This window comes from Dryobates pubescens, chromosome 16, assembly GCF_014839835.1.
Source record: "Dryobates pubescens isolate bDryPub1 chromosome 16, bDryPub1.pri, whole genome shotgun sequence".
NCBI classification, from domain to species: Eukaryota; Metazoa; Chordata; class Aves; order Piciformes; family Picidae; genus Dryobates; species Dryobates pubescens.
The window spans coordinates 12250894-12277737 of NC_071627.1; the positions used below are offsets into that span (position 1 = coordinate 12250894).

General features: G+C 46.5%; 1 protein-coding gene across 2 annotated transcripts in view; it reads left to right on the forward strand.

Moving 5' to 3' along the window:
* Window positions 1-26562, forward strand: part of FGF18 (fibroblast growth factor 18) — a 75713-nt gene extending 49151 nt beyond the window's left edge. For both annotated transcript variants that reach the window (XM_054168406.1, XM_009905746.2), the window contains 2 exons: window positions 7638-7744; window positions 26284-26562. In XM_054168406.1, coding sequence (XP_054024381.1) covers window positions 7638-7744; window positions 26284-26550 — 374 coding nt within the window. In that variant the 3' untranslated portion in view covers window positions 26551-26562. The remainder of the gene's footprint in view (window positions 1-7637; window positions 7745-26283) is intronic.
* Window positions 26563-26844: the final 282 nt, after the last annotated feature.

The following is a 26844-nucleotide window of genomic DNA, read 5'->3' on the forward strand; positions in this document are numbered from 1 at the left end:
TGAACTTTTTTGAGGCTCATCCTTCACTAATTCCAGACTCAGAGCCTGGCAGCTTGTCAAGCACTTTTCCTGCCTCTGTAGAAATACTGTCCACTTGAGCTGTGTTTGGAGGCAGCAAGACACCCTGGTGAGATAGAGGAATTTCTGTGCTAACATTTTTAACGTTTCTCTTTCCATGCCTACTTCTTAGTCATGGCAAGTTTGCAGGTGGCAAAGTTCAGTGCAGAATCTGTTTGGTGCCACTCCCTGCCCAGGCGTTCTGAAAGCACACAACCTATTGCCTCCAGTTTAACTGAATTTTGTCTAAATAAGCTTATTCACCATCACTGGAGCAACTGCCAAAATATTTTTTGCTGTCTCTTATGGTGAATTATGTATGAAACATCTGCAAGAGGCCAAGTTTGATTCCCTACTTCTTAATCTTGTTTTCTCAGATCTACAAATGGGTGCAAACGATTCTGTGTCAGAATGATGGTGTTTGACATTCATTTTTCACATGGGAAAATAATGACCAGCCTCTAGCCTCTAGCCAGTAATATGTGACTTAGAATTCTCACATTGTCCTCAGATATATTTTATTGTTTCATTTTCTTTTTCCCCCAAAATCACAGATTCAGGGATTTATTAAACTTTCATTTAAGTTGGGCAAAATCTCTGAGACTGACTTTGATAGTTGTTCTTGTCCTACATCAGCTAAACTATTAAATAATTTTCATATGCATGGGCTGATAAAAGACATCAAATTAGCAAGTTTTCATTCATGGCATTTCCTTTTTTGGCTTTGGAACAAGCTGCCCAGTGAAGCAGTGGAGTCACCATCCCTGGAGGTGTTAAAAAATGTGTAGGTGACGTGGTTTAGTGATCATGGTTTGGGGCTGATAGTTGGACTTGATGATCTTAGAGGTCATTTCCAGCCTTTACGATTCTATAAGCTTCTCCCAAGATGTGGTGAATGGAGTTCATCTATAGAGTCTAGAAGTTTTGTAATCCTTCAGCAGCTGGGCACTCCTGAGAGGAATACTTCTTTGTTTCAGAATCTCCTTTTTTCCTTGCTATTGCCATTCTGGCATAAGCAAACCACCTAGAGGGTGGAGAGCATGGTCCCTGAGATGTTTGAGGAACACCAACAGCTTAACATTGTTTCCTGGGTATGTATCATTACTGAACTGGTAGGGAATTTTTGGGGTGGTCATTCCTACAGGTGAGATCACTGTAATGGTGTGACTGGCTTCAACTGTGGAGGTTTCACTAGAGTGCAGAGGATATTTTCATAGAATCAATAAGGTTGGAAGAGATCATCAAAGTCCAACCTGTCACCCTAGACCTCATAACTATTAAACCATGGCACCAAGTGCTATGTCCAATCCCCTCTTGAACACCTCCAGGGATGGTGACTCCACCACCTCCCTGGGCAGCCCATTCCAATGGCTAACAACTCTCTCAGTGAAGAACCTTCTCCTCACCTTGAACCTAAACTTCCCCTGGCACAGCTTGAGACTGTGTCCTGTTGTGGTGCTGATTGCCTGGGAGAAGAGATCAACCCCCTCCTGGCTACAACCACCTTTCAGGTAGTTGTAGGGAGCAATAAGGTCTCCCCTAAGCCTTCTCTTCTCCAGGCTAAAATTTTATTATCCAGTTCTCTTGGTGTGTGCACCCTGTGGGGTTAACTTCTGAGGCAGTGTTCTATCCCTGCACATCTGTCCTGGGCTGGGCACTCAGACTGGTGTGGTTGGCACCAGTGTTGATATTTCTGCATGTCTTGGCCTCATGTCATGTAGACATGCCCAGGGAGTGCCAATGGGATAGCTCAGCATCCTGGAGATGGGACAGGATGCCTTCTTGGGGTTAGGTGGTTATTTTGCTGAAGAGAGTGCCTGAAAGCATATCCTAGAGATTGAATCTCTTGTTAGCTAGTGCAGAGGTGAAACACAGCAAAAGGTGTCCTAGAGTGTGCCAGGAAGGGGCACATTATCCCCTGTTTCTCTGTTACAAGTGCTGTGATCCTGCACTACATTCCGCCACATCAAGCCCTCAGAGCAGTTGCAGGTAGGCAGGGTGAGGAGAGAGTTCTGGGGAGAGGAAGAGGAAGCTTGCACTTCCATGTCCAAAGCTGTGCTCCCAGCGCCTCCAACCACACAGCAGGTGACAGACGTAGTACCCTGAAGCCATGGAGGGGTCTTTATCAGCACTGAAGGACTTCCGATGTGTGTGAAGCCCTTCATGTGAGTGTATTTGCTGGATCAGGTTGCTGCAGTGTAAGTGCCTTTGAGGTCTTTACTGCATTATAGATTTTCTTCTGATGTCTCCCATGCAAATATTTAACCTGTCTGGTTCCTGAGAGCTGCTGAGGCTGTTAAGCGGGTGGCAGGGTGTCTCTGCAGCCTTTCATATAGAGGCCTCTGTCCTGCTCCCTTTCTCACCCCGAAGTGGGACAGGGAGAAGTGCCATGGCAGACTTGGCACATGTTGCTGCACTGAGGGGCCTATGCACTCCAGATCATGTCTTCTTCCCTGTCTGCATCAGCTCAATGAGTAAAAAGCATGGTCAAAAGAAACCTCCTTCAGAGAGGCAGCATTTTAACAGTCTGTGGTACTATGGGGTGCACTATACAGTTCCCTCACTTCTCCAAAGTGGTGCCTTAAAAAAGAAAATACCTGGAGCCTGATGGTGGATCTGCTCTTACTCCTCTCCCCCATGGCCATCCATTGTAATGATTTGACATACATATCCTATGCTCGCTCAAGACAGGCTCGATGAGCTAATTTCAGTGGTATGTGGGTCAGAGCTCTGCCCTCCTGGGCACCAGCCTCATTGATTTTGGTGGTTAGTCCAGATTCCACCTGAATAATTGAGAAGGGAGTTGGGTTATAGAAGTTATATCTATTTTAAATGCTACAGTTTAGAGGAATATACAAGTGTGCAAACAAAACTTGAGGATGCAGCCTAGATTCCCTCACTTGCTCATAGCCTGTGGGCTTTATTAGACCCTCCAGACTTTACCTAATTTTGGCCTTATTCCCTTGTCATTACATCATGAATGTGAAGTGGAGACAGGGTCATTCTCTCCTATGCTGTGGTCATGTAAGGGTTTCACATGATTTTGGTAGGGGGTAGTCCATCTTGAAACAAATTTCAACTATTTAAAATACCCTTGGCCAAGCTGGGGCTCAAACTGAAAGATTCAGCCTTGCCAGAGGGTGGATGATAGTCTCGCATCAGATGTGATATATGCTGTGAGCTATGGAAATGCTCTTTGTCTTGGTTCATAGCACCACAGTAACCACACTGGAAAGCTGCTCTCAAATCACACAGACTCTGCTCCCAGCTACATCGTTCCTCTTCATTAACTGGGAATAGCTTCAAGTGCTGAGAGTGGTTTTCCCAACTTTGTAAGTGCATCACTAGGAAACAAGTGCAACAAAATCCAGGTCCCCTCTGAAAGCCTTTTCCCTGAGGATACCTTTTCAGCTGCCTTCAAGGTCTGTGGGCAGCATAAGTGGGTGTAGTTTCTTTGTGGTTCCTTTTGCAGGATTTTCACCTGAAAAGAAACCCCAAAGCAACAGTGGGTAGACTCCAAGTATCCAGTCCTTCTGCACCTTGCTGGTGGTTTTCCCTTTTATCTCTTTATTTGTCTGAAACTGTCTTGTATTTAGGATTTTGTGGGAGGTACGAGAAAACCTTACACTTCTCAGGTGCCCTCTTTCTCTTTTCTTACCCCCTGCTTTTCTGGCTCCTGTCCTCCCACTCCCAGGAAATATTTGAAAGATAATTTGGCATATTTTCTGCCACCTTCACATATCTCCCTGACTTCATGTTTTCTTAGCTGGAAGATAGCTTTTCAACATACATATGTAATCCTTTTCACCTAGACATGTGAGGAATTCCAATCTCTTCCAGTGGGAGTTTTCAGGAAGGTTTAGGTTAAATGGGCCAATAAGGCAAAAGCATGTAGCAGAAGATCTCACCCTCTAAAGGCATCTTTTCTCTTTGCCTCTTTTTTTTTTTCTTTCTTCCCCCCCCCCCCCCCTTTTTTCCCTTTTTTCCCCCTGGAAATGTGTCTGAATATCTAGCTGTCAAAGAATTTAAACAATAATACCTGATCTGAAGGCTAGAGCGCAGGGCTTTTGGAAACAAAGATTCTAATCTCTCTGTGGTGTATCCAGGGATTAATGGAGCTGGAAGTCAGGTGTCTAGAGCAGCAAACTGCTGTGGGGACACTGCTCCAGCTTGGTGGGATTTTTCTTTTTTTTTGACTTGAGCTCTCAGTAGAAATTCTTCTGGATATTCCCTGGTGGTTTTGTTCTGGCTGGAGCATCTTTATCATAGAGACAAAACAGTGAGCCAAGTCCTGTCTACACTAACTTAAATCTTGGTGGTGGTGGTGGCTGAGCTTTTCTCCTGCTACGTGAGTAGGGCAAAAAAACTCAGCAGCCCGTTCTGCTGGGCCATCCTCCATCTCCAGAAGCTCTTGTTGCAGCTTTCAAGGCTGGGGTTCATCCATATCAGCTGATCTTAGCTGACTAGATGTGGTGTTCAAGGTCCCTGCCTGGGCTCCTGGGCAAATTCTGGGAGATGTCTGTTGTAGAAAGGTGAATTAGTTATAAGAGGTGCCTCAGCCTAGAAGCCAGCTGGGCTGTGAACCCAGCTCTAATACTGATATGATCTTTCTTGTAGGAAGGAGTTCAAGGTTCCATATAAATAAGAAGATGTTTCCAACGTTTTAAGACACAGGTGTTTCAGAATTGAATACCTATGGGTGGCCTTACCCTGTACATCAGTAGCTAGAATCACAGTGGGGAGCAAACAGCATCTTCTGAACTTCCTTCTCTCTGCTCCCCACTCCTAGACCCTAGGTGCAGGATAGTCTTTGGGGCTCACAGACCTCCTCTGGGCATTGGGATATGTGTGCTGGTGTGGGTGTTGCACTGGATCCTTGCCCACCCGCCGCTGCTTGGTCTGTGCTGTGGCACTATCTTGGGAGGGATCTCAGCACCTACATAACCTTTGCAGCCTGCAGGAAAGGTGACTTCCATTTAGTTCTAAATCATGGCATTATTTTATTAGATCTTTAAACTTTATTTAAATTCTTTATTTAAAAGGGGGGGGGGGGGAGGGAGAGAAGGTATCATATTTTAATTAGTAGCGGTGTCAAAGGAGACCTAGATTAATTATTTGAAATCACTCCATCCAGATGGTTTTAATTTTCACAGCAGGGAACCGGCATCTTTTTAAGGTGATATTTTTCAAATTAAAATCAGCTTGGATATTACTCATGCTGGCTGCAGAGCGAGGGGGTGGGGAATGTGAGCCAGCATGCCCCGTGTTTGTCCATCTGAGCTGCCAGCAGGGACCTGTATTGGAGAGGTGTGGGTTGCCAGCTGCCCATCGGGACCGCAGCTCAGTGCTCTCGTGTTGGGGTGTTTTACCAATGTTAGCTCTTACTTGGGCTGGCCAAACCCAGTTTCTGATATTCAGCATTATTCTTAGCAGCTTTAGTTGCAGTGTGGATGGGGAACGCCTCGCAGCTTAGGAACTTGCCACGTCCTGTTCTTGCCTGTGTGCAAGCTGTGGAGCCCTGGCTTGACCCCTTCGGTGGGTGGCCTTGGTCTGTTTGTGTGCCTGGGTGGATTTGACATTCTAGATCTATGTGCAGCTCCTTGGTGCTCTGGGTGTTGGCTGTGGTTCTTGGGCCAATCTTTGGGACAGCTTGTGCTGGCTCTGAAACCCTCCCTCATGTGCAGGCTGCTGCTCTCCTCTGATGCTGACCATTAGCTCATGCAAGGAAAAGACCTTTCACTGCCAGCTCTTTAAAGACAGTCCCTCCTTGGCTATTCCCCAGTCTATTAGTGCTGCATTGCATCTGAGCAGCACCCCTGAACTTCCTGAAGCAGTGGGCATTCACCAAGCTGTATACCATCTTGGTCAGTCTCCTGTCTTTGACCCTGTGCCATCTTCCCCCATCCTGTTTTGGTTTATCCTGATATCTCTACTATAATGGGATATTTCTGGTTCACGTGGCCTTTCCTCAAGGAAGTGGTCACTGGTTCAATACCACCTTGGAAGGCACGGAAAGAATACACCCAGTTATTGCTTGCAGGCTGCTCTCCATCACACCCACCCTGATTATGCATGATTGCAGGTAATATTCTGCTCTAATACAGTCATTATCCCACTTGCTGTCTGAAAGAAGCTGTTCTTTAAATATCCCTTGTGATAACAGGTTTAACAGATATATCTGTATAAAGGTAACCTGCTCATAAGTGGAAAACCCTGAGCTTGCATCTGTGCCTGAGCTGCTGAGGGAAAACTCTGTTTAGGGCCCTTGTGAGTTAAAGGTTTGTGATGTTTGCACTGCCGCAGAAGCCAAGAGCTGACTTTACAAGTGGGAAAAATATTAATGCGTTTAAATGAAACAAACTCCTATTTCTATCCCCATGGTAAATCCTTACAGTGAACATATTTGCTCTTAGAGGGTTTTAAAGTTTGAAATATGAATGCCAAAAAGAATGTGACTTTTTGCAGCACAGATCAAACATTCTCCAGAGTTTGGCAAACGCTGTGCTTCTACGGCAAGGCTCAGGTCTTACAAGCGTGAGTATTTCCAGAGCAGGACCGTGGATTTACACTTGCTGACACTTACACATTCTTGCATTGTGTTTCGACCATGTCTACTCCCTCCCCCTCCATATCAGAGATGGATCTGAACCAAAATGTCCAGTCTGCCTGTTCCTGCCTCTCCAGGGAAATTCCTGGAATCCGAACCTGGAGCATGACTGAAATTCCTGTTCAGATCAGAGAGGGAATAAAATGCTGGATCTGGATGTGCCTAGGTTTTTGAGATGTTGAAGGCATGTTACACTTCTGCAAAGACACTTGGGTCAGGGCAGGTGGTTGATGAAGATGCCCCAGAAGTCTGTCCTCTGCAGTGGCTCCTGGAAATGCTGCAAAGCAGCTCTGGCCTTAATAAACATGCAAGACGCTAAGAGATTGGCTATATTTCTCCCAGCTACAGCAGAATTCATGGACCTGGGCTGCCAGAAACCAATTAGTCACCTCCTGGGAACACAGCTAGACATATAGAGGACATCTACACTGTGGATGTTCATCAGACAGAACAAGCAGTGCTGAATTTCTCCCCTGCTAGCTGTTGAGGTGATCTTTAGGAGATCACTGCACTGTTTTGGACCATGAGCATGTGGCTAGACCACTTGTACAGTGTTTGAGGGCTGCTGGCAGTGGAGAAAGGATTTCCATTCTTGTCATGCTAATCTTTTATCTTTATGAGACTAAAATCCACATCCTTGTTTTCCAAGAACCCTCCTGAGGTGCAGAGCATTAGCACTGAACTTGATGAGGTGGTGAGGTTGACGTGGACAGAGGGAGTACAGGTGTGTCTGTGCCTGCTCTCTAATAAAGTGGCAGTGAATCTGGAGCACCCACACAGGAGTCAGGGGACATGTGTCAGATCCACACCTGTGACCAAGCCTGAGTGGTTCCTTGAGTTGTTCTTTTGCAGAGCATCTTAGTGTGGTGTGGTTCAGATAGAGGTAATGGGACAACTTGCTGATGAGCTTTGCACACCCTAACTTATTGGAACCACATTGGTAAATGCTTTTTTTTCCTTCTTCCTTTACAAGCCCAGCTTCTAGTGGAAACAGACACTTTTGGCAGTCAAGTCCGGATCAAAGGGAAGGAGACAGACTTCTACCTTTGCATGAACAGGAAAGGCAAGCTAGTGGGGAAGGTAAGTGTTTCCTATTAATTCATTTGTAACATGAGTGTTACCTTCAGCAGCCTCCTCAAGGCTGTAATGATGTGTTTGAGCTTCGCCTGTCAGTCTCAAATGAAAAGCAGGATGGAGGGGATGTGGGGTTTGTAAGGCAGCCTGGGTCCTTCCTGAGGCCTGCATCCACAAAATCCAACTCTTCAGCCAACCCTGGGATTCTCTGGTGCTTTGGGTGTTTGAGCTTTACAGTTGCATTGACATGATGTGTCATCTCAGCATCCCAGTGTCGCCGCAGCCATCTCCACGCTAACTTCATTACTTGATTTTTCTTTCGAAATTCAGAGTAAAAGGGCAAGGGGAGAACTGTGTTGGGGAGGCCTGTGCTGGACAGGTTGGTACTAGACATACTGATGCTGGAGAGGTTCATGCTGGAGGGTCTGCTGCCGGAAAGTGTGGTGCTGATAAGGTTGATGCTGGTGAGTGCTGGGGAGATTGATGCTAATGAGTTTGGTGCTGGAGAGGCTGGTTCTGAGAAGGTTAATGCTGGAGAGGTAGGCAACATAAGGGTCCTTTCAGCAGTGAGCCAGAGGATGGTGTGGCAGAGCTAATACTGGAATCTGAACATCATCCTGGGGCTGGGCCTCACGGTTCTAGCGTTACAGGAATATTTCATTACTTTGGATCTCTGCACAATGGAAGCATGTAACAAATTAAGCGCGTTCACCCATCCAGCTTAACTTCTTTGCTGAAGTCATATTTTTTATGTATTAACTTGTTTTTGTAACTTAGGCAGTTCTTCTGCATTGTTGGCAGCCCTGAAGGCTCGCTAACCAGGCAGGAGCTTGCTCAAAGCGAAAATGCCACCAAAAACTAAGCTTAAAATAAAATCTCTCAGCCCTCAGGCACCCCCTCCCCCACTACCCACACTCTGCACCACCAGGAGTTAAGATTTGGCATCTTTATGGCTGTGAAAAAGGGAAGCCGAGTTTTGTTGTGAGTCAACACAGTGAAAGCCGCACTCCCAAACAGAAACCAGAAGCCAGCTTGCTCTGATGAAACATTATTTACTTTTGTGGTCCCAAGAGTGACACTTGTGGGACAAGTGCCTTCCGCAGAGAATCCCTCCTGCCACTTCTGCTTTCCTCACGAGCAGTGTAGATGCTTCTGTGGAGCCCCAGCCCATCTGCCAAGCTGCTTTGGCCAGGCAGGAGCATCCAGGATGCTGCTCAGAATCCCTGAGGACCTGGAATTTGGTGCTCTGGGAGGAATGGACCAAAGCAGCTGGTTGTCTCTGCTTCCTGCACTTCTGTGGTGCAGTTATTGCCCTGAATTGTTTAGTCTTTGTTAAGGAAATTTTTATATATATGTGTGTATATATATTTTTTTTTTTCCCAGTTAGATTTAGATGTCTCAGGATATGCAGGTTTGAAGATTGTACTGCCTTTTATTTCCACACCCCCCCCCCCCCCCAGTGCCTTAATTTTCCATCCTTTAAATGTGATAATAATAGCTCTTTCCCGGAAATGTTATAAGGATAATTTTGTTAATGTCTATGAGGTGCTGGTACCACAGTAATGGTACCACCAGTAATGCTTAGAAACATTCAAATTAGAGTAAAACAAGCATGAAATCTTACCTTCTTTCACATAACCCAAACATGGTCTGGGTTGGAAGGGACCTCTGGAGATCATCCAGTGCAACTCCCCTGCTAAAGCGGGGTTGCCCATAGCAGGTTGCCCAGGATCACAGTGTTAGGTGGGTTTGGAATCTCTCCAGAGAAGGATACTCCACAGCCTCTCTGGGCATCCTGCTTGGGGGCTCAGGCACCCTCACACTGAAGAAGTTCTTCCTTATGTTTAGATGGAACATCCTCTGTGGAAACTCACTTGGCACCACTGACAACAGTCTAGCCCGATCCTCTTGCCCCCCATCCTTTTGCTCTTTGTGAGCATTGAGAAGATGCCAGGCTAACCAGTCCCAAATCTTTCAGCCTTTCCTCTCCAGTAGTTCCCTGTCTCTCTTGAGCTGGGAAGCCCAGGTACTGGAAACAATTCTCCAAATGTGGCCTCATTAGGGTGGAATAGAGCACAAGGATAACCTCCCTTAGCCTGCTGGCCACACTCTTCTCAGTGCCCCCCAGGACACCATTGGCATCCTTGGCCATGAGGGTACACTGCAGCGCACAGTGAATTTGTCATCCACCAGCACTCCTGGGCCCTTCTTTGCAGAGCTGCTTTCCAGCAGGTCAGCCCCTAACCTATACTGGTGCAGAGGGCTGTTTCTTCCCAGGCAATGATCAGCCCTGACCTCAGGGTGGACCAGCAGTTGCACACAGGGCAGCCCACACCCATTCCAGGCCTATGCCAAATGTCCAGGAGCATCCTGGCAAAGTCAGAGCCTGTCTTTCAAAACCTGTAGTCTATTTTGGAAAGATTCATCCCTCGATTTGGCCCCTTGGGCACCAAGGGAGAACAGTTCTTTAGCTTGTCACCTTTCATGCAGTGTAAAGCTTTTGTTGTTGTTGGGGTTTTTTGGTGTGTTGTTCTTTTCTTGATCTGCTTTTCATAAGGTTAAGCTGGCAAATGGCTTGCTATAACAAAAAAAAAAAAGGGAGAAATAACTCTATTCTTGCAAATAGGAGCCTTCCCACCCCAGACTGCTGACAAGTTCACAAGCCAGCTGACCTGAGCAGGAGGGGGTCCAGAGCATGGTGTTTGGAAGGAAAATGTTCCAGACACGTTGCCCATATGAACAGCTTCTCATGAGTAAAGAAAAAAAAAATAAAGAAAAAATAATAGCATGTCTTCTTGATACCAAAGAGTGTGGTTTTAATTAGTATCATGGTTTCAGCTCTTTTTGTGGCAAGAGTTTGAGGGAATGCTTTTTAGCTTGAATGCTCTAAACAGCTAGTAAACCCCAAGGAAAACGTTAGATAAAAGTTACGCCTGGGCTTATACAAATATTTAAGTTCAGTCTGGGGGTGGAGGGGAATGAAGCCCATAAACTGATTGTTTCATGGTCACCCCGCTATGCTCCTTTGGCAAGAGCAGAGCCATGGGACCAAACTGGGTCTTTTTCTCTGCTTATTTCCTATTGCCTTACACTGCACAATCCCGAGCAATACCAGCATATGCCATCTGGCTTTGTTCTCCTCAGTCAGCAGTTTTGGATCTCCCCCAGTTGAAAACCTGCTTTGAATTTAGTCCTTTTTGTTTCCCATAATCACCTACAAAGGCTATTACAGACCAGAGCAGGTTGTTGTTGTTGTTCTCAGCTGAAACCGGTGACAAATGCAAGAGCTCCAGAGTCTGGGCTCACTCCCCACCTTGGAGCTGGTTGTGTTGCAGGCAAACAGCCTAGCCCCGAGGGCTGAGAAGAACAGCTTTTGCCTCTTTTAACTTATTTATCTATTAAATATTGCACCTATGCCAGCATTTCTGAGCAGAGACCATCTGATGGAGCTTTCTTAGGAGCCCCAGACCTTGTGCTTTCTCCCTTGTTTCATTGTTACCGCATGCGTGTTCACGGCCAGCGTCGGCCAAAGGGCTTGGAGGTGTTTTGGGCAGGCTTCTATATTTATTGCCACAGCATGCAACTGCTGAGGTCACTGGCACTCTACGTGCTGCTTATGAAAACTGGAGGCAGGGCAGGTGTTGCAGAGGCAGTGACTTTGCTGCTAAAGATGACCAACACAAGGGGAAAACAAATCGGATTGTGTTGCTTTGTTAATTGTTGGTGTTATGTGGGAGAAGGCATGAGAGACGTTTAATTTTTATGGTTTTTATTTTCCCTTATGAACCTTTTTGTTTTGTTTTTTTTGTTTGTTTTTTTTTGGCCTGTGGGGATTTTGGTGCCTTTGTGTATACACATGTAATAATTGTAGGACCTGAGTTTTCTGATTTTCGGGGTTGGAACCTTTAAAAGTCATTTACTTCAACCCCACTGCAGTCAGCAGGGACATTTGCAACTAGAGCATGTTGCTCTGAGCCCCAGACAGCCTGACCTGGAATAGCTTCTTACAAACACATGGGAGAAGGGGACTCTGAAAGGTGCAGCTCTCTTCTCAAGGAGCGGCTCAATATGACTTGTCCACTTGTGACAAGACACAAAGTGGCTGGCCACCTTGAAGAGAAGAACTCTGAACAGTTGCAACAGTTCAGTGTTGGGGGAGAAGAGGAGCCAATGGTCTCTTTGAAGGAGCTCTGAGTTTAAGTGTGGTTCTCCTGGGAAGTCCTTCTCTGCTTTTTCTCTCTGCCTCAGCTTCTCTTGTGTATTGAGATAAGGATATCTGTAATAAAATGGGGACTTCATGTTTGTAGAAGTCTGTCAAAGGTAAGTCTTTTAAGTGTCCAGAGCAAGGAATAGCAGCCTGTGTTGTGAGCAGATGGCTGCTAATTAGCTTGGCCACCTCTACCTGCTTGCTGAGCCTGCCCTTGCAGCAAATGCACTCTCTCTAGAAGTGCAGGAAGCTGCAGAGGTTTCCTTTCCATACCCTTTTTAACCCTCTTTCAGGAGAGCCTTTGCAAGTGGTCAGTGATCTCTATGAGGTCTAAACTGGTCAGCACCATTACAAGATGACCAAAGCCCTGCCCCTCTCTTTAGGCAGTACTAGGGCTGGTGGCTGGTATATGGTGATCAGAGCACCTCCTACCCCCAGGCATTGCAGCCAGGAAATTTTCCATGGTTCTCTCCCAGCCACTCATGTGATCACACAATCTGGTTGACACTGGTGCTCAGGTTATAGCAGATATCTGTAAGGTATTTGTAAGGAAGGGTATTTTGTTCCCCCAAAGAGAACAGGCCTGTTCTGGACTGACCAAGGCAGAAAAGGATGGACCTTGGCTTCTTGCAAAGCTGCCAGGTGGGAGGAGAGGCTGCTTATTGCAGATGGTGGTGAGAGAGACATCAGTTTTTAGAAGCAGGGAAGGTAAGTAATGACTGGAAGGAATCCAGACAATTAGAGAAGAAAGGGGAAAGAGCGAAAGAGCTAAGCACATCTTTGGTTTGATCCAGAAGTTTCTTCAGAAGATGCTCCAAGCAATCCCACTAATGTTCTTCCATGGCATCAGATGGATTATGTCTTTTCCAGATCCAGCAGCAATATTGTTCCCTGTTGGTTTCATATTGAGAACAGCTTCATCTCTCAGTGCATTAAGTCATTCTTTGAGCTCTTCCAGGAAGGAGAAGCAGATGGTGGGTGATGGAGCCATCTCCTCAGGGTGGGATAGGACTCAGAGTGCAGGTGGAGTTGGAACAGCATGGCGACTGTCAATTGTGTGCTGTGGTCCTGTGTAATGCAGCTCCACATAACATAATCTTGATACTGTGAGTCTGCAGAAAACTCATGTACCACTGTACATGGGGTGAAGCCTTCTTCTGAGGCAGGATGGAAAACTCCAGAAACAGGGACAGAGTCAGAAAAGCAATAGACAAAATGGGGTCTATCAAAGGTATCATCTCCACCAGCTCTACAGAAAGTGAGAACAGTGAGGTTGTAAACTGAGTAGTCCCTGCTCATCACATTAGCTCAGCTCCTAAGAATTCAAGTCTGAGAGCATGCAATAGTTTAAAATTGGTGATTTTCCACCAAATCCATGTGCAGACTTGCACCATCTCAAAATCCTCAGTGACCTGGTATACACAGGCTCTCAGAAGATCATTGCACTATACCTGTGTTACTAAAGCATTTTCATCAGTTTGGATTTATTGCTCCCTTCTCTGTGCTTCATGTGGGCGGTGGGAAAAAGCTCTGGTGAAAGGTAGGAAGTCTGGGCTGGTTGAGGCAGCTGAGGCATTGCTTCAGATCTCTGAAAGGGAAATCAGGTGCTTTCTGGGACAGTTTTGCTGGCATGTTTGTAGTGCTGAAGCCATCACAAAGCATGGATGAGCACCCTTGACCTTGTGCCCTCAAACATGGTCCAGCTCCTGGACCAACAAGGCTGTGCCAGGAAAATGTTATCCATGTTGGAGGCTGGAGGTGGCGTGGCTCTGCTGACTGCTACCATCTCTCTTCCACCTCTGACCAGCACTGCTGTGCTGATACTACTTATGGCATAGACCTGCATCTCAGATGTGAGATTTTTTCTGGTGTGATAACTGCTTTCCAAGCCAATACATTTCTTAATGTTACCAGAAAGTTGCTCATACCATATGGCAAGGCTCTCTGTATTTTTGCAGGACAACAAACAAATTGTTGCTAGATGCCAGACTGCTCTGGCAGAGCTTTATCACTGATGCCTGCCAGCAGTAGCCTTTAGGGGATAGTTATAATTTGGGGTTGTTTACATTGCAGCTTTAAAATAGGGGTTTTCTTGAAGCATGTGTGTGTGTGTGTTTAGTCAGGAAAGTTGGCTAAAAAAAACCTCTGACAGCATCAAAGAGTGAAGGCACTCGCTATGGCCCATGCCTGCAGTCTTGGCCCTTTCTTATACCTCTGGTCTTAGAGGAGAAGGAGTAGGTTATGTTGTGGGAGCTCCAGGTGTTTCAGTGGAGCCATCCTTTGTAGGACAAGGGAACCTATCTGGATAGGAGGTGGCTTCTCCAAAGTCTTATGTGTGTACCATTTTTTTTTCATCAGTTGGCTTTGGTCAGGGCTGTAATTGAGCTTTCTTGGAAAGAAGCCTTTCAAACAGTGATGGTGGGAAACCAGTGCCTTGCTGTAAGGCCAAGAGTCTGTGTTAGAGCTCATCCCCAAGTCTCCTTGTCTCAGACTGAGTTTTATGTCCTTTGTGTATCCCAGTCCTTCACGTCATTTGGATGTAAATCTTCCCAGTGTCTGCCTGTGCCCAGGGTCGATCTCAACAGCCAAATGTGTTGCAAAGATGTGGGGAGGTGTGTGGCAAGGGCAGTGGGGCACTGAAGGGTTTTCAGTTTGCAACTCTGATGCCATGGATGAGGTGTTTGCACTCCTCAGCTTGTGTATTTAAACCCATGCCTAACTATGTCTTGGATTTGGGGCAGAACTTTGAGTTTCACAGGGGTTTGGTGCTTATCCAGAATTTTTCCCAGTGTTGCACAGTATTTGGGTTGCTTGACAGGGGCTTGTAAAACTGAACAATTTGGGGGGCTGAATGCTGAATTTGCAACAAAAACACGACCAGAATTAGTGGGGTGTCGGGTTTAATAGCGTGTGATTTGTGGATCTCTCTGTGACGTGTTCAGCAGTAAACCATTCTGACTTGGCATCTCGTGTGAAAGCAAAACTTGACATGGCTTTTGCTGGATCTCACTCAGATCTCATTCTGAACTGCAGCCTGGCTCCTCCTACAGAGTGGGGTCGGTCCTTTTTCAAGGGAACTCTTCCCAGGCTTTCATTCCCCTGTGAGTTTGGTTTAGTTTAAGTCATCTAAATAAACTCCTTCGGTGGAACCTGGAGCCAAGCAACCTTGGAGCCTGTCATACTTTGCACAGGGACCTGATCCCAAGCCAGCCTCATGTGTCTGAAAATCTTGAGTCAGGAGCTGCAGGATTACAAAAGTCTTAAAAGCCATGAAGAGACAAAACCAGCTGTCTTTCGGTAGAGCCATTGGCATCTTCTGCATTCACCTAAGCAGGCTTTTTTTTAATTTATTTTTTTTTCCTCCAACCAGTGGAAAATATTTTGAATAATTGTTCTGAAAAGTTAAGAGCTGAGATCATCACAGGAAGTTCCACCTCAACATGAGGAAGAACTTCTTTACTGTAAGGGTCACAGAACACTGGAACAGGCTCCCCACAGAGGTTGTGGAGTCTCCTTCTCTGGAGACTTTCAAGACCTTTCTGGATGCATTCCTGTGGGACCTGTGCTAGATTCTATAGTCCTGCTCTGGCAGGGGAGTTGGACTTGAAGATCTCCAGAGGTCCCTTCCAACCCCTAACATCCTGTGATTCTGTGAGATTCTTCTAAAATTAAAAGTGGAAGCTAAAATCAGCCAGCACCATCTTCCAGTCTCAGCCCCCAGATATCATGAGGCTTTTGGTATCATTGCACAACCTTCCACAGCTGCTCCTTTCACATTGCTGGGTATCTGAACCATCACATTCAAACTTATGTGGATGCTGATGGAATTTGTATCCTCTGGTTCATTTGTTGCAATTTCAAATCTTTACAGTGCTGGAAATGTGTCAGAAGACTTCCCCAAGGAGGGGCTGCTAGGTGTTATAGTAGGGATGTTGTTATCATGCAGGCTCAGGGTATGTGGGCACAATAATTTGTCATGTTACTTCTCAGTAGGTTTAATGTGCTAAGAGATGGCCAGACCCCAGGTTTGGTGTTACTTGGCTGTTCCAAGCACCCTTGCTCTGGATGGCACAACTGTGTAATGGTTCCCAAGAAGCCACTTAGGGTTGAGCCCAGAGAAACTATTTTCCGGCATTGATTGTACCAAGGCTGCCTTGGCAAAAACATGGATAGGCTCTAATGCTGCTGTGGTTCCTTCAGCTTGGTAGGAGTTTGTGTGAGCTCAATGGGCCTTTGCAGCCTTAATATTTTCTGTGAGCAATGGGCCTTGTCCTGCTTCTGTGTTTGTGATGATTTGTTTACAGCATTGCTTTTCACTGAAGTTTCTCTGGAGGTAGGGAGGGGAGAATGATGTGAATGAGATGAATTTTGTGGAAGAATAGTAGAATGGCTTGAGTTGGAAGGGACTTCTAAGATCACCTAGTTCCAAACCCCCTGCTAGGGGCAGGGACACTTTCCACTAGACCAGGGATCATCCAGCCTGGTCTTAAACACTTCCAGGGAGGAGGCATCCACAATGTCTCTGGCCAACATGTTCAGTTCCTCACCACCCACATAGTAAAGAACTTCTTTCTAATGTCCAATCTAAATCTACCCTGTTCTAGTTTGAAACCACTGTTCCTTGTCCTCTCACCTCATGCTTTTATAAAACATCTCACCATTCTTGCAGACCTCCTTCAGGTAGTGGAAGGGCACTCTTAGGTCTCCCTGGAGTCTTCTCTTCTCTAGGCTGAATGGACCAAACTCCCTCAGCCTGTCGTTGTAGGAGAGGTGCTCTCCAGCCCTCTGATCATCTTTGTGGCCCTCCTCTGGATGGACCCTGTCCGACAGATCCATGTCCTTCTTGTATTGGTGACTCCAGAGCTGGATACAGAAGTTTTGCTGTTTTGTTGTGGTATGGGATGGCAGGTGGCTGATACTGTTTGTGCAGGGATATTAGAGGCAGTTTTGAAGCTCTGTGTGCAAAGCCCTGATGCATTAAGTGTTCACTCTAAAATGAAGCAAAAGGTCATTTATCCTTTTATTTTGGAAAATAAATGTCTTCCCGATACTGGTTTTATGCTGGAGAGTCATAGTTGCTTGGCTGAGGATGCAGGCATTGACCCTTTATCTCCAGGCTGTGTCTGGTCACCAGAGAGCTGTGTAACAAGTTTATGGATTTCTTGTGATTGCTTTTGAGGAAACTTCATGTTTTCCTCCATGTATGCCTAAGAAGCACCAAGTCTCCCTCAGATTGGAGCTTTGCACAGTCAAGGTTCACACTGCAGACCAAGCGTGTAAGCTTGACCTTTAAATCTTTTTCTTATCCCATGGCTGGCAGTTGTATATTCCCTTCCAGGAAAAGGAACACCTTCTTGAAAGCTAGGTGATAATTTAATAAAACCCTTTCTATGTTCAAGGAGCAAGTGTCACCACGAAGCTGTTAACATCCTGTCCCCCGTGTTACTTGGTAGCTGCCCCTCTGTGTCACGTTGGAATTTTTTCAGTTCCCTAAGGTTACATGATAATTACAATTATTGAGAAGGGATCCTTGAGCCCTGGACATTCCTCACCCTGTTTGTTCAGAGGGGGTGTGCTGTATGTGTCTTCTGGTGCTAAGTATTGAGTTGGATTTAATTGCTTTCCTAAGATCATCTTATGTCCAAAGTGCAATTTTGGTTGCTCTTGAGCATCTCGAAGATGATGGTGATGCCTCTTCTAGACATTACTTTGCAAATACACTGATGTATTTATTTTGCAAGAAGGAACAATGTGATGCAGTCCTGTCTTCATCACGTGTATCCAGCTAAGATGCACAGTCAGGTGGATTCTCTTCTTCGGGAACTGTTTCTGCTTGACTCTCAGCTTGATTTTGGAGCTGCAGTGAGAACAGAGGCTGCCTCTGAAGTGGAGAATAAAATCTATGCTCCAACAATAGCAAAGGACAGTCCCTTTGATATGGCCTTTACAATTCTGTGTTTAACATAAAGGAAAAGTAGATTTTGCTTAAATACATTTTTGGTCTTGACCTTTTCTTAACTTGTCTTTTGGGTACTTCAAGATAACGAAGTTTTCCTAAGGAAGGGTAGGTCCTGAAAGCCTTGCATTCATTGTGTTCAGATAGAAGCTTGTCATTCACCAACTGGAACAATCCTGGCTGATCATTTTTTATGGGTGGCATTTGATTTGATCATGGATTTCTATATTTTCTTAGTAATATGATTTGCCATCCTGCAGACAGTCAATGACCTTTCTTGGTTCCAAACTCCACTGATTTAAACTTGTCCCAGACAAACTGCTGTCATTGCCAGAATGTTGGCAGAATGAGATTGCATTAATCTGAAATGAGGAGGTTTTCCTCCCCCTTTATTCCACCCTAGTGAAGCTACATTTGGAGTATTGTTTCCAGTTCAAGAGAGAGAGTAAACTACTGGAGAGAGTCCAGCAGAGGCTACAAAGATGCTGAGGGGCCTGAAGCATCATTCTGAGGAGACCAGGCTGAGAGCCCTGGGGCTCTTGAGCCTGGAGAAGAGCAGCCTGAGAGGGGTTCTTCTCAATGCTCAGTAAGAGCAAGAGTTAGAAAAGCAGAATTTTTGGATGGAAGGTTGAAGGAAATGAAATTTTTCAACCATTCTTTTCCTCCTGTGGTTCCTGGAGCTTGTGTCTGGCACAAACAGGGACAGGGCTCTGTGAAGCCTGTAGATCCCATCCCACATGTGCAAGACTGTGCCCATTTATTTTCACGTGTTCTCAGGAGAGATGAGATGGACCCTCAGAGCATCTGGGCAGGTGGGCACAAGCATGGGCAATGCTGATTTGAAACTGGGCCTCCAAATGGAGATGTGCTCTCTTTGGAGGTTCTCCTCTGTGTGGGTTTTGTGTTACTTCCCCTGATCATGAATGCACTTAGATGTCCTCTATACATAATTAACCTCCCTGCTGTGCTGGCAGACACTTTTATTGAACTGCCCATCATGACTCCTAAGTATTTTCCTCAGAGGATTGTGCAGGTTCAGAGGGCAGAGAGCTGAAGGAAACATTCATGAAGCTGAGTAACTCTTGGCAGTTATAGATGTGGCTTCCCTGATTTAAAGCCCAGTCGAGGAGCAAGAATGTGCATTTGGGTCAAGAGGTGTCTCTGTGGTCAGGATGCCTTGCCATAAATCCAGGATGCTGAGCATCAGGATGCTTATGAGGATCTGTGCTGATAATGCTTGTAAAGTGGACGAGATGGCCGGCCCCAGCTTACCAGCAGCCAGAGCACCCAGCTGTGCTGCTGTGAAGGAAGTTGTATCTCCTACAGCATTGTTGGATCTGTTAGCTCCTCTATCCACCTTGTCATTGTGCTTTCTAACCTACCTTTAAAAGGTTTACATGTGAAGGGGGAGAGATGGCAGTGCTAAAAGCTGTGGCATTAACACAGGCCCTGCCACAGTATCTTTCCCTTAGGATTTTCCAAGCCGTGGGGGAGTCTGGAGGAGCTTCTCAGCATTGCCTGTCTGACTTGGAGTTGAGCTTGTGCAAACCCACAGGGAAGTGACATGCTTCCTGAAAGTCGTATGTCACTAGATACTGGCTGTGTAAACATTTCTGGGGCTTCCTATGGGTTGTCAGTGGTGCAGGATACACCAGCTCTTGGTCTTCACCTGAGGATGCTTCAGGAATGGCTTACTGGGACTGCCAAGCCACACCATCTCCTGATAACCCAAACCTTGCCTTGCTGCTACTGCTCTGAAAGTTAGGAAACACAGGGCAGGATTTCTTCTGTATAGTGAGTGCAGTGTGTGAATCTAACAGTGCCAACATGGGAGGGAAATCTCGAGCAGCCCTTTGAACTCAGGGTGAGCTCAGGGGCTGTGTCTCACACCTGGAGGTACCCTGAGATCCAGCACAGTGGGGTACCACTGCTCAGAAACTCCTGCTGACTGTCTGTCTGTCTACTGAGGCAGGTACAGGGCTTCAGAAAGAGGCTGTTCTCGGGGTTTTTTCTTGCAAAAGCACTCCTTTTGGAAACCTTTTACTTGAGCAGTAGTTTTCCCTGCTCCAGAGTTTTGCAGAAAAGGAGGCTTGCTTTCCTTGCTGAGGAAAGTGCTCCCACTTGTACAGAGGGCTGGTATCACCACAATTTAACTTCAAGCCTGGAGACTGAACCTGCAGAAAGGTGATAATTAGATAGGAGAGTCACCTCTCTCTTACCTGAAAGGCTGAATATGGCTGTGCCCTGTGCCAGGCCACCATTCCTGGGTCATCACAAGTGGGTTTTGTAGGGTTTGGTGTTTGTTAGTATTTGCAGCACATCCCTAGCATGTTCAGTCCCCTTACCCAGAGAGCTTCTAATTGCAGCATCGTTTGAGGAGGGGGGAAGCGTTTTAGCAGGAGCTTAGCTAACAACAGCTTAACACAGCATCACTCGTGAGGCTTAATTTGTGCCCTGATCTTTGCAAACAGAGAAACCTTTCAGTCTTGGAGGCATCTCTCCCCACACCGCGGTGTTACCCGAGCTGCTTATTGTTGCCATAAAAGCCGAGTGAAGTTTGGATTTGCTGGTGCCCACTGAGCCAGATTTGTGAAGCATAAATGAGAAAACCTGCCCCAGCCTCCCTTTCCCATAAAAAGCAGCTCAGGTGGCTTCAGTGTGGCCAGCTAATGGGGGGAAGGTGGAGGCAGCCGCTGCACCTGCTAATGCTTTGGCTGGGGCTAGTGGCACAGAGGCTGCCGCGAATTCCCCCTGAGCAGCAAGCTGTTGGTGGCAGGAATGCCTCGCTCTGAGGAGCGCTCCTGCTACGACAACAAAGAGCCCTTTGATCCTTTCCATTTGGAGAACTTAAAATGAGAAAGCCAAACTACAATGAGACCAAGTTGGGTCATAAAAAAGGAGAGCAGGAGCACCAAAGCGCTCTGGAGTGTAATTGTAGAAGCAGCAAATGCTTTGGCACTTAATTCTGCTTTAGTGTCAGTTCAGCGTGTTTCACGTTTAGTACTGGCGAGCCTGTCGCCAAATGCTCTGCACAAACAACCCACTGCTGCTCCTCAGCAGCCTCAGGGCACATGGAGAGCCCCTAGCTCCAGCTCAGCTCCTTCAGCTCCGAGCTCTTCAGCTGCACATGGGGTGGAAATGGCCCATGATGTATAAACAATCCCATGCTCGAGATGTCCCTTTCTGGAGGGGGAGCCTTGGCTGCCTGCTGCTGCTCAAGCCTGGCTCGGTAAAGGCACTGGGACGACTGGAGTGCACAGCTTTGTCACTGGGCAGCAGCTCTCTGTATCCAGGGCTGGTCCCCAGTTCTTATTTACAGGAGATCACCATCCAGTGTGACCTGGACAGGCTGGAGGAGTTGGGCAGAGGATAACCTTATGAAGCTCAAGAAGGGCAAGTGTAGGGTCCTGCACCTAGGGAGGATAAACCCCCTACAACAGTACAGGTGAGGGGCTGACCTGCTGGAAAGCAGCTCTGTGGAAAAACACCTGGGAGTGCTGGTGGACAACAGGAAGACCATGAGCTTGCAATGTGCCCTTCTGGCCAGGTATCCTGAGATGCATCAAATAAAGTGTGGCCAGCAGGTCAAGGGATGGTCTCCTCCCCTTCTAAACTGCCCTGCTAAGGCCTCATCTGGAATATTGTGGGCAGTACTGGGCTCCCCAGTTCAAGATTGACAGGGATCTGCTTGAGAGGGTACAGCAAAGGGCTACAGAGATGATCAGGAAACTAAACAGTCTTATGAAAAAAGGCTGAGGGACTTGGGGCTTTTTAGTCTAGAGAAGAAAAATCCAAGGGGAGATCTTATTAACACTTAAAGAGTGGGTGACAGGAGGATGGGGGCCAGTCCTTTTTCAGAGGTGCCTGGTGACAGGACAAGAAGTAATGAGTACAAACTTGAGTATAGGAAGTTTCATCTAAAGGTGAGGAGGAACTTCTTTACTTGGAGGGTAGTAGAGCACTGAAACAGGCTGCCCAGAGAAGTGGTGGAGTCTCCATCTCTGCAGTCACTCAAAGGCCCCCTGGACATTGTGTTCCTGTGAAACCTGCTGTAGCTGAAGTTTCTCTGGCGGGGGTTTGGACTGGATGAACTCCAGAGATCCCTTCCAACCTCTTATCATTCTGTGATTCCCTGAGATGCTCCATCAGAGTAAGTGCTTAGTGCTGCTCGGGCTTTGTGAGTGTGGCTGTGCTTTCCCTCACCTTTGCAAAGCCAAAGGTGGCCGTTACATCAGGCATTTTTTAAGGCATTCACCAGAAGTCTGGCTAACAGTCACCACATCTTCCCACAGCTATTAGAAGTGTGTTTAAACAAAAAAATACTCTCAGTTATTTCTCTGCAAAGAACTGAGCTGCATGTTGTTACCTCCATGGTGACATGACCTTGTCATGAGCCCAGGCAGCAGCCATCAGGGAAAAATGGGTTATTTAGGGGTGGAGATGCTGACTTGAAGAGAGCCCTTGCCTTTTGCTCTTTTACTCCTCTGAGCAGGGAGCTCAGCTGCAGCTGCTGCCTGTGAGACTGTCAGGGAAAAATGCAGGAGCAGCTCGTCCTCCAGGACCACAAAGCCCCTCTGCCTGCCCTGCTCTGCAAGGTGATGGGGATACAGGGCTGGATGTGGGTCCTCCCACATAATGAGGCAGTGCCATTACACCAGGCCAGGTGTAATGGCACTACTCCAGATCAGGTTGTTTGGGGCTCTGAGCACCCTGCTCTAGTTGCAGATGTCCCTGCTGACTGCAGTGGGCTTGGACTAGATGACCTTTAAAGGTCACTTCCAACCCAAACCATTCTATTCTGAGTCTATGATTCTCTAAACCTCCACATTTTGAAGGGCAATCACTCAGCAAGGTGCATCCTGACAGCTAAGTATGTGTGAAATGTGGCTTGGCAGCATCTCCCAGCTGACGCTGGCAGCAGAGGGTGCAGCCCCATATTGACAGCAGCATTTGCACAGGGAGCTCCTGGGGAAGGAGCAGCAAGCGGCTGGAGCAGAGAGTGATGCTTGCCTAAAGCTGTCTCCCTTTCCTCTTCTATCCTCCTCTCTTTGGAGTGAGGTGATGAGTGACCCACCCAGTGTGTTGTCATTTAAATAGGGACAGGATTAGATCTGAAGTGCTGGGCTCCTGGTGAAAACAAGGTGACACCTCCAAATTGTTGAAAACCGTTATAAATTGCTTTGTTCCCTAATAGATCACCAGCTCTCCGTGGTATAGGGAATGTGAGTGATTTATTCTGTTAGGGATTAGAACAGCTGCTGTAAAGTCATCTTGTAATTATTTGGAAGTAATTTGTCTGCCTCTGACGTGTCTTAGCATGGACAGGAATGCTCTGTTTGGGGAAGTGAGGGCCTTATCCTGCTTTATCTCGAGGTACTTGTAAATGTTACTGTAATTTCATGTTATCAAATCGTTTAGCTCTTCCTCTTCCAGAATGAAGTTATTTTATCTCATGCACCTTGTTTACTTCAAATTAGCCCTGAGGTTGGCCTGAAGTTGCACCTTGTTATTCCTCCACCTCCTGTCTCCGTCTTAGGCTCTGTCGGCAAATTTGAAGGTATAAGTAAATACTTTTTTGTTATTAATAGAATAACTTCCCGTTTCTACACACACTCTTTCTTTTCATTCCAGTCTTCTTTTTCCATGAGAAACTGACATTGCAATACAAGCAGAAACCTCCCAAATTGCAAGAAAACGCCTTAATTCTCCTAGCAACAAGGTCAGGGCTCAGATCCAGGACCTTTCCATGAGCACGGGGGGAGCAGCCCTTCCAATTACCTGCTCCCCCTGCGGTACGGATCCGGCTGGTTCAGCAGCACCTGGGTTTGGGTGGATTTGAAACTCAGCCATGGTATTGTTTAAAAAGTCTCCATTCACTGGGGAAGGGTTTGTAGTGGGCTGAGCCCTGAGCAACCTGGGGCTGGTTTTATGGCTTCCCATTGAAACCTGGTGGAACCCCACAGTGTTGACTGATTTCCCCCTTCCCCACTCATGTGGCTTTGATCAAACCCAGGGCTTGGACAACAACCCCCCCAGGAACTGGAACCACTGAGCTTTGCCCAGTTCTGTCGTTCATTAAAGTCTTTGTGAGCTTCCAGTTGTAGGTGATAGAAAGAGGACCTTTGTGCCTAGCCCAGGATGGAGATTGCTGGTCCTGGCGGCAGAAGCTTTGTCCTTGTATAGGGGAACATGGACCTCGGATTAGCATGTCTGATGCAGAAGTTGCCATGATCTTCCTGTGCCCTCTTAATGAGACCTACTCAGGGTAACAAAAGCCTTTAGGTGCATTAATGATTATAGGGTAAATATCACATATTATTGGAGGATTGAATTCAAGCTCTGCTGGTATTAAGCCAGGCTGGTCATGGAGGCTGGCAATGACAGAGCGTTTCATGCATGACTCCAGCCTGGGTTGTTGTGCCTGATGGTTCTCGCGACTCCATTTACAGCTCATACACTGTTATGTGGGGATCGGAGGTGTGGGGAAGCCTGAGCCAGCTCAGCCCAAGGGGTTTCTCTCCTGTCCCATGACCCCTGCCCTTCCCACAGACTGTACCAACCAAGATGTTTTAGGAAGGTTTCTAGGAAACAGCAGGCTGGCCTAGCCTTGGGAAAAGGGTGTCAAATACATGGGGCTGATCTCCTTGCCCAGAGGACCCCCTGAGCAAAGTCACTGCAGCCTGAGACTGACCAGTGCTGCAGGTGTTGTGTGGTCCTGCTGCTGTGGCTCTTCTGTCCCTCCAGGGATGGGTAAAATGCAGCTGGGTTGGGCTAATACTATGATGGAAATCCTTCTTTTGGCTTTACTCAGACTCAGATTAAGTCCTGTATGATGCTTCTATTGTGATTATTCCTTTCTTGAACCCATAAAACACAAACTGCTGGTGCATACAACAATGTGATGTTCTAGGTGTAACGTCAGTAACTCAGCAGTTAAACAGCAAAACATGTTTTCTGGTGGAAGATTATAGGTGAGAAGAACGTCCTCTGTGCTGAATGACTTAAAGATGTTGTTGTGTGATGCTGCAACTCCCTCCCACGTTGCATGTACTATATAGAGTCCCAAATCTATCCCAAGATCCATGTGGTACTGCATTCAAAGCCCAGCTCTGGATCTGTTTGCTAGATCTCCACACTGAGCCAAACTGTGTCAAAGTCTGAGCCAAACTCAATGGCTGCATCAGGAAAGGAGTCGCAGTGGGGTAGGCAATTTGCTGCAGGGTGATTGGGGAGCAGCACTTATTCTCAGGAGGTTTTGGCCTCCAGTTCTGTGCTGATCTTGGCTCTCTCTGTGAGGAGGAAAGTAATTTAGGGACATAGCAGCCTAAGCCAGATCCTTGTGCTTTGGGTGGCTTTTTTTAGGTTGCAGATTGAAATGTCAAGATAGAGGAAGGACTGTCCCCCCCTGTGCCACCAGAAATGAAACCCACTTGCAAAGAAATATCTTCCCTGAGACATGTGAAATCAGGCACTTGTGTCACCGTCTCTGGCAGTGGATCTGGGGTGGGTTGGGTGGCTGAGAACTCTGCCACATAGTCCTCCAGCTGCCATCACATTGCTGGTGGGATGCTGTCCTATCCAGGGAGCTGCTCCAGCATGGGAACAGCCCTTTCTGCTGCTGCTGTTTCTCAGGGATGCGAGTTGGAGCCAAGCCTGGGGCAACATGGGGCTGAAGGAACTGCTGGCTTCAGGGCTGTCCCAGGGATCTGGCCGGGATTAGGGACCTCAGTGCCTCCAGCACCCCTCTGCTCATCCCCAGAGCTCCATGCATGGATTATTTGCCAGGTGTTGTGCTCAAGATGCTTTGGGGGAGTTTTCAAAGTGCTGGGAAGGCTTAGTCTAAAGCTTGTAACGATTTTAGTGGGATTTGGGTAGTTATGGACACAAGCCCATGAGGTATTTTGGAGAACATATCAAAAGTGAGCAGTGCAAGGGGAAAGGCTGTTGTTTGGCCCTTGCAAGATTCTGATTTTTTAAAAAAATCTCTTCTGATGAAGTATGATATTTCCCTGGCAGGAGTTCAGCTCATCCTCCTTCCCTAATGGAAAAAGCAAAGCAAAACGTCTCGCTTTGCTTGCCGCTGAAGGAGCTGGACTGGGCAAAGCCAACTGTTGTCTTTCTGTCCTCGGACAGGAGTTGTTTTAAAAAAAAGAAATATAATAATGAAATGATGACCTCATGCTTTCATGCTTCCCCCCCTTAATCCTTTCTATTTCAGCTGATGTTGGTTACTTGCTCCGATTAACAATGTTTGAACCAAAACCAAGATCCAGATGTGAACGATTTTATCGATGCCAAATTGGGTTTTGGACACTGAGTTTGCATTTACATAACACAATTTCCCCCCTCCCCCCCTTTTTTTTCTGTCTTCTCCCCTTTCAGCCCGACGGCACCAGCAAGGAGTGCGTCTTCATCGAGAAAGTGCTAGAGAACAACTACACGGCGCTGATGTCAGCAAAATATTCAGGCTGGTATGTTGGATTCACCAAAAAAGGGAGGCCGAGGAAAGGGCCCAAGACCCGAGAAAACCAGCAAGACGTACATTTTATGAAGAGGTACCCAAAGGGGCAAGTGGAGATACAGAAACCTTTCAAGTACACAACAGTCACCAAGAGGACTAAGAGAATACGCCCCACCAACCCCAGTTAAACCCAGACAAGAACAGTGGCACGATCACGAACCACACGAAACGAACAAAACCCACCAAACCCCACACCCCACCAATGGGGGGGGGGAAAAAAAAAAAAAAAAAAAAAAAAAAAAAAAAAGGAAATAATAATTAAAAGAAGAAAACTAAAAAAAAAAAAACTAAAAAAAAAACTGCACCAGAGGAATATTTTTACATTAAAGATAAGGAAGAAGCTCTATTTTTGTACATTGTGTTTAAAAAAAAAAAAAAAGAGATAAAAAAAATAATAATAATTAAAAAAACAAAAACAAAAA